The sequence below is a fragment of the Dipteris shenzhenensis genome, chromosome 13 (assembly GCF_047967505.1).
Source record: "Dipteris shenzhenensis isolate YYH24624 ecotype China chromosome 13, Dip_SZ_1.0, whole genome shotgun sequence".
NCBI lineage: Eukaryota > Viridiplantae > Streptophyta > Polypodiopsida > Gleicheniales > Dipteridaceae > Dipteris > Dipteris shenzhenensis.
This window is the reverse complement of record NC_141608.1, coordinates 42,285,859-42,296,677: the sequence shown is the minus strand read 5'-3', so window position 1 is coordinate 42,296,677 and position 10,819 is coordinate 42,285,859. Positions and strand designations below refer to the sequence as shown.

Genomic DNA, 10,819 nt, shown 5'->3' with positions numbered 1-10,819 from the left:
TTTTGTGATAATCAGATTATGAATTTTTATTGTTTCTTGCATGATAAGGGCTAGAATTGCCTTTTTTTGTGGGAAGGAGCATTTAATTGATGTGTTTCTAGTGTCCAATGTTCACCATAGTAAACACCAACAGTTATGCACCAACTTTGCATCCATACCCAATATATGTAAGAATACAAATGTTGTGTAAAAGTTTGCCAATGGAAATTTTCACAATTGCAAATGAACCTCACTTCCAAAAGGTCCAAACTCAAAGCTTGAAGCCTTAAATTGAGCATGTATAGTGTGAACTACTTCCTACTACAATACTCTTATAAGAAGCCTACACTTATTCCCTTATTCTCCAATAGTACTCAAACAATAATCCACATGCCGACATCCGACTTTTATATCACTTGCCCAAAGGCTTGGAAAAGGTTGATTGAAAAACAAGACTAATAGATATAAAGTATTCAACTTGTATGACATGTCCCACTTAACTTGAGAAATATTCATACATACCTAAGAATGCGTTTTAATCCCTCATCCATAGCTTTCCTCATAAAGGGACATTCTCTTGAATTTATGTTGAATTCCTTTTCATTCCAATCCCTATGTCTTCATTGTCAACAACACATCAAAGCTTTCCCACCTTTGTCAAAGCTCTAAACTTGAAAGTGAATTACCTACTCTCCCATAACAAATGATAAAGGACATCCCCATTGTTGATTTAACAATGCCTTCATTCATCATTCCATTCCTTACCTATAGTATTTCCTCAATCAGGTTACCATACCTTACAAGCCACAAGTACCCCCTAAAGACCTTATCATATGCTCTAACTGAATTTCAATTTGGACAGGTCACTATCTCAAAGCCCTAAATAGCATTGATGTTCAATTTTAAGGTGTATTTCTAAAAACCCTTAGCTTACAAATAACATTTGGCTCTTTTGCTAGCATTGTTAAATTCTGTTAAAAGTAAATGTACAATCCGCTGTACAATTTTAACATTCCCAATATTCGGCTTTTTGTAGTGCCCATAGAAAAACCCTTTCTTCAATGGTAAGCTCCAATAACCTGTATCACCAATAATCTCCACAAGAAGAAAATCCATCCGTAAAATGATGACATCTCTAATTATAATCTCTCGCCCAACAAGCTTGGATATGAATTTGGCCACAGTATGACAACAACCAGACACTCGCAGGTTCTTGATAATAAGAATGGTTGTCTTACATGGTATGCTTATGATAACGGTTGGCATCTCTCATTATAATCTCTCACCCGACAAGCTTGGGTATGAATTTGGCCACAGTATGACAATACCACACACTCGCAGATTCTTGATAACGAATGGTTGCCTTACACGGTGTGCTTCTGAGCCCAAAAGCAATTGCTAGCTTCTCAGTATGATGCAGAAGGGAAGCTTCCTTCTCTTTCTCATCATCATCTAATGCAAAGCACTTGTCACGTACATTCCCTGCAGCCTTCAACTGGTCACCCATTCTTGAAATTTTTAATTCATTTGTGGATGCCACATGTCTCCTATAAATTTATGTAATCAATTGTTCACTACATTTTGGATATGCCCTGGCTTCTTCCTCATGCCTCTTTCCTTCATTAAATTTATTACTTATGCTTTATCATCCCATCTGCCAGCAGCAGCATAAATGTTTGATAACAGCACATAATTCCCAATATTCCCAGGTTCTAAATTTACGTAGTTATCCGTGACATGTTTTGCAAGCTCTACATGGCCATAAATTCTGCAAGCACCAAGCAAAGCTACCCAAACAGAATTATCTGGCTGACATGGAATATGTTGTATAAATTCTACTGCTGCCTCCATGCAGCCTGCTCGCCCAAAAAGGTCAACCATGCAAGCATAATGCTCCATGGTAGGAGTGATACGATGAAGTTGACCCATGGAATCATAAGACTGACAGCCTTCATGTACTAGGCCTGCATGGCTGCATGCAGACAGTAAACCAAGAAAGGTGACATGGTCCATCTTGACTCCTTCCTGTTGCATTCTCTCAGCAAGCTGAAGTGCTTTTTTGGCGTGTCCATACTGGGCATATGCTGCTATCATTGCATTCCATAAAACTACGTCTCGTTCAGGGATACTGTCCAAGATATAGAGCCCATCCTCTAAACTACCACATTTGGCATACATATCAACAAGGGCACTTCCCACAAAAGCATCTGAACAAAGGCTGTCTTTTATTATTCGGATATGGATCTGCCTCCCCTGGTCCACAGCTGCTAGAACAGCACATGCATTCAGGATACTCACAAAAGTCCAGCGATTTGGCTTAAAACCTCCTTGTTCTATCTTTCGAAACAACTCAAAGGTCTTCTCAGCAGGCCCTTGCTTTGCGTAACCTGCAATTATCACATTCCAGGAGACCACATCCCATCTGGGCATTTTGTCAAACAATTGCTGTGCATGTTCTATGCTCCCACACTTGGCATACATGGCGATAAGAGTATTCCACAAGTTGATTTCTTGCTTAATTTCCGATTTGATTATCTCAACATGTATCTGCTTGCCCAATTCCAAGTTTCCTAAATTGGCACATGCGTTTGCAAGGCTCAAGAAGGTAACATCACTTGGTTTCACACCTTCACAATCCATTTTCTTGAAAAGTTTGAACACATGCTCGACAGGGCCATACTTAGCATACCCTGCAATAATTGCATTCCATGACACTACATCATGTTGAGGCATACGATCAAACACGCATTGTGCCTCTACTAGATTCCCACATTTACAGTACATATCAACAAGGCCATTGCTTATGAAAATATTCACCATCAATCCACTTTTGAGTATGGAGTCATGTGCCCGTTTTCCCAAGCCCAAGTTTCCTAGACTAGCACAAGACTTTAGGACGTAAACAAAGGTGACTTCATTTGGTCTAATGCCTTCCTGTTCCATTCTCTCTAAAAGCTTAAGAGATTCCTCAACAGGGCCATACTTGGCGTAGCCAGCAATAAGTGCATTGCATGAGACCACAGTGAGTTCAGGCATTTCTTCAAATACTCGGCGAGCAATTGCTATGCTTTGGCACTTGGCATACATATCAACAAGGGCATTACCCGTGTGCATATTGGGCTGAATAGCACAATTTAGGTTGGAGGCATGAATCCTCTTACCCTGTTCAAGGTCTCCTATGCTGGCACATGCATTAAGCATGACTATCAAGGTAGCCTCGTCTGGCTTCATCCCTTGTTGCTGCATTAGCAGGAAAAGCTCAAGAGCCTCCTTGGCATATCCCTGGTTGACATATCGTACAAACATGGCATTCCACGAGGACAGCTCTCTTCTATGAATTTGGTCAAAGATACTCCGAGCATCCTCTACATTTCTACATTTAGCACACTTATCAACAAGGTTGCTTTCCATATCAATATTCAATTTCGTCCCCGGCTTCCTTGTGCATTCAGGTCTCCATTTGCCTTCTTCATGTATCCCTGATGCTGCACACACCACAAAGGTAGTCTTGTCTTCTTGCTTCACACCTTCCTGTCCCATGTGGCAGATCCTGGAAGGAAACGCTATGCTGGATCAGCGCCAATATTTCCCAACTGATGATAAGAGATTCATGCAGACTGGCGGTCCATCTCGTTCACCATGTCAGCAAGAGCCGAGTAATGATAAGGACCTAACCTTCTCGATGCTGCTACGCCACGACTGCGAAGGCTGTGAAAAGGCATCTCGCACCGGGCCTTCTCTATCCATTTGTCGGCCTACATCCCAGAAAAGAAAGGATAAATCGGCCAACGTGTTCTACAGGATTGAATAAAGGAAGACGAGGACACGAACCAAAGGAGAAGCAGGGGGCTGTTTTCGTGCCTGGAACGTGAGCTTTCGTAGGTCAAGACTGCTCAGCAACCATGATCTAAGAGAGAAAATGGGCAAGCTCCAAACAATCATGGCACCAGAAAACTTTGATGTGAGAGCAATTTCACCAAATCCTCTCACTCTTCCTTGCCTTGAATTCCACCACAGTCTTGCATCCATCAATTCCAGATGAACCCATCAACTTGTTCAGCCAAGAAACAGATTTGAAATGGTATTTCGCCTTGCAACCTTTAGCTCAGCAGAAGCTTTTCCTTCCAGATGGCTCCATCACCATCGACTCGCCCACTAATCTCAAAGAACTGGAATGCCATTCAGCAACTCGCTGGCCACCTTTAAGCCCAATCTTCGACCTTGTGAGACACTTGTTACTAATCTCAAAGAACTGGAATGCCATTCAGCAACTCGCTGGCCACCTTTAAGCCCAATCTTCGACTTTGTGAGACACTTGTTATATCATATTTGCTCCACATGCCTCCCATTCTCACTCGATTTTTTGCCTGACTCAGAATGTTTCCTCTCATACTTCATATGATCATACACAAACAAAGCAAGCATCTATTAATGCGAAGAAAACCCAAATACAATCTCAGCTATCCACAACGTGCTCACAGGGTTCCATGAAAGTGTAAAGATGCCAAACCTTCAATGATGGTGAAGATCGTCTGAGTAAATTAGGGAAAATTTCAATTCACATTTTCTTTTAAATCCCAAAAATCAAAGGCATTTGGAACAACATTAATAGAAAACATCATATATTCCAAGATGTATTTGAGTTTTTATTTGGCTAAATATTATGTCATTCCATTGGGATATTGAGAAGCTTTGCATGTGAATTACCAATTTTAAATCAATTTTGTGAAGCTCATATAATTGCCATGCATTGTGAATCCAAACATTGTGAATTTTCTCAAGAAAAAGGTGGTGTTAAGCAATGGATGCGTCAATTTTACGAGCAAAAACGTATGAGCAGGTTTATCTGAGCGTGTTTTTCAATAGATTTAAAATATTGTATTTCTTTAGGAAACATGGTTTTATACTTTTATTTTCACTAGAACTAGATCCCTTTATCATTAAATATACAAATTAGTCATTCATTCATTTTTATATAACATAAATTTTCTTATTCATAGACATCCCTTTCTTTATACCCCTGTTATTACATTAAAAAAGTGTTGAAAATTAATTCCTTTAAAAAACATCCCTCATTATCACTCTCTATGTAATAATATTATATATATATATTACTTATTAAATACATTTATATCAATATGATAAGAGCTTTCTAGTGTTTTTATACCATAAATAACGCGATATTTATGGATATGTTTCTAACAAAGTTTAAATTACTATAAATAAGTATTAACTTGGGCTTATATATCACTTTTATTAAATACATGCAATATTTAATACTATATATGCAATATTTTCCAAAATATAATCCCATAGATGTGCTCAAATAGAGATTTTCGATCAATTTGAGTGGATGAATTATATTTGGACATTGAATGTGAAAGTTATGTTACTTTTAAAAGTATTGTCCAAGGTAGTTTCGCCAGTGAAACTACCGTTGAAGATCTACTTCAAAGGGGTTTTGCTAACGAAACTACCTTGATGGCTTGCTTCAATGAGGTTTCTTTGGAGAAACCCTCTCATGAAGATAGGTTGAAAGAGGGTTTTCAATATCACCCCCTATTAAGTAAAAGTTATAAGAAGGATCATAAGGGAATTTTCATAGAGAAGTCTACTCTACATGTGGGTTTCTTCAAAAGCCATCCCATTAGGTTACTCACCGTTCCCAAAGATTCATGTAAAGATTTGTGTATAAAATAGACATTGCTATAATACTTTGCATATTTCTAAGTAAAATTATGTTTTCTTTTGATCCATTTTCGCCATATTTTTACATAGTTGGAAGTATTTTTGTTTCCTTCGCTCGGACGCTCGGAAGATTTTGCTTGGAGAATGGTCATCCCCTTAAGCAACACCTTTGATATTCAAATAGATTTATCGATCTTAAAACATATTAAATGGAAATAAATTAAATTGGGAGTATGCCAACAGCATGACAATGGTGTAACATCTTAAAACTCATACTCACAAAACAACTCCTCTCCTACATGGATATCTCTAAGAGATTGGACAACAATAAACCCTAACATATCAGTATGTGTTTGTCGGTGGTACTCTAGGGTCATATACCATTACAAAAATTTTGGACTAAAAAAGCGGCCCTTTGGAGAATTACTAAAATATTAGAGGCTTGGATAAGGGAATATGGTATCCATGAAGGAGATTATGCCATGTGGACTTCTCTATAACAGAGGCTACCTAAATCTAGGGGAAATTTAAGTTTTTTTTCAAAATACCCCAAAAAACATCATTGGTGGTTCACAATAAAAAATTATCTTTGGCAGGCCTGCCTTGACCACGTCAGGCCTCCTTGTTTTCCTCCTAGGGCAAACTATCCCCTAGCTAGAACTATGCTCACGTTTTCCATTTGGTTCAATCATTTGGCCCAAACTTTGACTTCCTAACCAGCTCTCCTCCTATTCTCTCTCTTGCAAAACGTTTCAAACATTGTATTCCTGCCACTTTCTAGCAGCTAGTTTCAAAGTATCTTCTTTCCACTCTTGCTTAGTCATTCTCTCTCCTCTTTGATCACGGTTTTTTTCCACATTCAAAAATCTCTTAGAGAAACTTATGTCCAAGCTCTGTTCATCCCTCTTCTCTTCCATTCATTCTCTACTTATTTCACTCTCTCTTAGAAACCAAAGTTGCGACCTAAATCTGCTTAGGAGTGAGAAAAACGGGTGTTCTCTCATTTTCGATTCTTTCCTCACCTTTTTGGAGTATAGAGAGTCACCTCTTGAAGTTGCGACCTAAATCTGCTTGGAAGGAGTGAGAAAAGCGGGTGTTCTATCATTTTCGGCTCTTTCTCTACCTTTTTGGAGTATGTAAAGTCAACTCCAAAAGAAGGAACACATACTTTCTAGGTAATGAAGTGATTTCGCCTTGAAAGTTTTGTTTGTATTAAGTAGATAAGTTTTTGTATCACACTGTGTCTATATGTTTGTTCCAAGAGATAGGGAAGAGGGAGAGATTGAGGTAGATGATATGTAAAACTACAAGATGATTTTTGACAATTTTTTTCTTCACTAGTATAGAAGGGATAGATAGAGGAAGGGAGAGAGAGAGAGAGAGATTATTTTTGAACTGCTATGTTGTTTTCTATTTGAGGGGATGAGTGAGGAACAGAGAGACATAAAATAGTCATTTTTTTCTTCATTATTATAGGAGGGATAGATATAGGAAGGGAAAGAGAGAGAGACAGAGAGAGACAGAGAGAGAGAGACAGAGAGAGAGATAGAGATTATATTTGAAACTGCTATGTTTTTTTATCTATTTAAGGAGATGAGTGAGGGAGAGAGATAGAAAATACTCGTTTTTTTATTTGCTAGTATAGGAGGGGTAGATAGAGAAGGGAAAAGAGAGAGAGAGAGAGATTATATTTCAAAGTGCTATATTTTCTTCTATTGAGGGGATGATTGAGGGAGAGAGATAGAGATTGTATTTCAAACTGCTAGGTTTTAGAAGTATTTGAGAAAGAAAGAAGAAAAAGAGATCCTAATCAAAGAGTTTTAGGAGGGAGAGAGAGAGTGATATGATATTGATAATGTTTTCTTTGTTTGTGGAGAAACAGAGCAGGAAGAGAGCATATCATAAACTATTTCAAAAAATTTGGTGTTTGTTTGTGTGAGGGGTACTTTGGAAGACAGACTGAGAGAGAGAAGTATTCTATGTTTTTTGTAATAATATTTTGTTTTGTTTTTGTGAGAGGTTTAGTTAAAGGAGAGAGGGAAGGAGGGGGGGGGGGGGAGAGAGAGAGAGAGAGAGAGAGAGAGAGAGAGAGAGAGAGAGAGAGAGAGAGAGAGAGAGAGAGAGAGAGAGAGAGAGAGAGAGAGAGAGGGATAGAGAAAGAGAGAATAGAAGAAATAAATTTAGAGGGTCTTTGGAAGTAGAAAGAGCTAATTTTAATCATATGATATAGGGGCAAAAACTATGGAAGTAGAAAATGATAGATACAGAATTAGTTTACAATATGTTATATTGAAGAATGTTAAGGATGAGCATGGGGAATGGATACCTCAGCTCTACAGGAAATATTCTTGGATCACAATGCAACCCACTAATCGTGGGTGTTGCAAAGTGGGTTGGAAGGATGCAATGGACATCTCCAGGATCTAATTTCTCTTGGCAGTAATACAGTGACATAGGTATATATTCAACATGTCTTTACCCATGCAAACATATATGTGCATTCGAATGCAGGACTTCCATATCGTAGGCCCAATCATAAGTTTTTCAAAGTGTACTAGTACTTCATTTGCTTTTTAGAGTATTTGCATTTATTTGGGGATGTTGACACTACTATCTTATGCCTTGTATTTGTTTTATATCCATCTACTTACAAAGAGTGGGAGCCTACAACATGCATGGTTGGGGTGTTACATGTCTTCCATGTTGAGATTGGGAGTCTTTAGTATGAAGGTCGCACACCGTCAGAATTAAAAAAGGGTGGATTATTGTTCTATGATTCAATGTTCATTGTGCTAGATGAAGAAGGCCAATATGGTAGATTAGAATCTCTTCCCTTGCCTTCTTTTGATAGTCCAAAATGGATGCTTCCAAGCATAGAGATAAATGAATCTTATAGGAATAGAATGTTCAATGATGTGAGACATGCTATGAAGCCAATTACTAGTGGAAGAAATGCTAGGTTGATCTTGTTTCTTCCATTTCCATGATTTGTTGATTTCTTTGCAAGCTGTAGGCAATTAAGGAAAACAAAGATTACTTATACTTGCAAGAGCTTACAATTGGACAGGTTGTCTGAGCTATTTGACAATGGATGGACAACAAGAACATGTCATGTTGAAGATTTGATACAATGTCGATTGTAAACTTTATATGTGACATTTTGGTGAGCACATCTTACAATTCTTGTTTGTATACAAAATTATCAGAATAGTATGTATTACCAGATCCCAAATTTTGTAGGTATTTCATTGGAAGGCAAAATCATTGCATGCCTTTCACATATATAAGGTTTCTATGGAAGAACCTACAATGGGAAGAAATGGATGATGATCTGTGTGATGGGTTCACAGATCCGTTGTTGAGGTAACGATTTTTTGGCAAGGACATCCTGATATAATGTTGGAATTGGAAGAGGAATGGGACTATGCGATTCATTAGGAAAGAATTACAGTCTGCAACAACAAGCCCTCCCTAGGACTATTATTTTAGACTTGATAATCTCAAAGTTAGATATAGGGATGAGACAAGTATTCTTTGTAAGAATTATTGCCTCCCCCCCTACTCTAGAGCTAGTAGAGACATGATGGCATGGATCTCATAATATCCAGTTGCTTGGATCCTTAGTTCTTCAACAATGCACTTGTCCATGAGGCATTGTTACAAATCATAAATAATACAAAGTGTTGTATCATTCATTGTTAAGATTGTATTTATTAAGTTTGCACCTCTAGATAGATGGCTCTCTATGGTCTATGAATGATAAAGAAATAAATTTTTGTAATTTAGAATCTATGTGGATAAATCTGTATCATGCAAGAGAGATAGAATAAGAGAGGGAGAGAGGGGTAAATGTTTGCTTGGGTGTAGCCATCACGAAACTATTTTCAGGGCCATTTTGGGGCCGTGATTCAATGCGCTTCTGGGTGAATATGTGAATTTTGCATGGACCCACGCTCTCATTGGAAATTTTCCCGATGTCATGAAAGTGCATTGGCGTAATAATGAGATGCAATCTATTTGTTATGAACATCGCATAGCTCGACACATGGCATCTCTGCACTGGTTCGCACAGTGCAATCTTTGGCCTTAGCCATGTGACCACATATCATCACGCAACATTTTTCCATGACTTTGCCACTTGTGACTGGGCACTGCACCCATGCAAATCATTAAAATTGAAGGTTGTCTTAGAGAGACCACCGCAAAGCCATGAGGTACATTGTAAGGAAATTTAAATGAATTGCCTCATTAAATGATAATGGAAAAGAGTAATGGATTGCAATATTTTATTTATATTTTAAATGACTTGCTCCATTGAATGATGATGTAAAAGAACGTTGAATTGCAACATCTCATTAGCCATGTTTGAAACGAATTGCATCATTAAATGATGATAATAAAGAACGATGAATTGCAATATCTCATTTGCATTTTAAATGAATTGCAACATTACTTGATGACACCAATGCACATCATGAGACCGCCTCTTCTTTCGAGTCACTAGAATTCGGTTCAGAATGTGTAAGTACAGGAGCATCATGCAAGGGACCTGGAAGATCTGTGTGTACCCACTTTGCCATATCACCATCATTGCACACCCCTTTTGCATCATCCAACACTCTACCATTTGCATAGAGGTATATAAGCTTCTCTGATCTCTCTAATGTCAGTCGGTTGATGGAATGCACAAAATTCTAGTTACTCTAGTTTCATTCACTAGACGAGTTTCTACAAGTTCGTGACAATACCTTCATGGCCAAGGCTTGCAGATGAGTTGTGGATGCTCCACACTCTTCCCACCATCTCCATACTGGCCAACATATCCTTAACTATTCTATGATTCTTGGATAGGCAAACAATCCTTCTTTATTTTGAAAAGTAGAGAGTTCCTTAATAGCAGAGGCATAGACAATCCTATCCTCAAAGAAATGTCCAAGAAGATCATGCCATGCTTGCATAATCTATACATTTATCTCTGTATGATATTACCACCACTGTAGATTTAATATATGACGCATAGTAAAGAGAGTTGTGTCCTTGGTTCCATCATTTTTGTACCATCTTTTGCAATAGGGTTCATCGAGATAAACTATAACCACCTTCACTGGGCCTTGCATCTTCCTTCAAAACATCCCTCTTGGCAGTCCACCAA

The 10,819-nt window shown here is 38.2% G+C and overlaps 1 protein-coding gene across 2 annotated transcripts; it reads right to left on the bottom strand.

The window, feature by feature from the left end:
* Positions 1 to 1,035: 1,035 nt before the first annotated feature.
* On the bottom strand, positions 1,036 to 4,493 carry LOC147895428 (pentatricopeptide repeat-containing protein At4g33990-like). Of its 2 annotated transcripts, XM_087383269.1 has the most exons (4): positions 4,283 to 4,493; positions 3,841 to 4,199; positions 3,655 to 3,734; positions 1,036 to 3,529 (listed from the first exon to the last, which is right to left on the bottom strand). In XM_087383269.1, the coding sequence occupies exons 2-4, from the start codon at positions 4,006 to 4,008 to the stop codon at positions 1,615 to 1,617; spliced, it is 2,163 nt and encodes a 720-aa protein (XP_087239395.1). In that variant the 5' UTR covers positions 4,009 to 4,199; positions 4,283 to 4,493; the 3' UTR covers positions 1,036 to 1,614. The 2 variants fall into 2 exon arrangements, with proteins under 2 accessions (XP_087239395.1, XP_087239394.1); XM_087383268.1 differs by having other exon boundaries at positions 3,841 to 4,493.
* Positions 4,494 to 10,819: the final 6,326 nt, after the last annotated feature.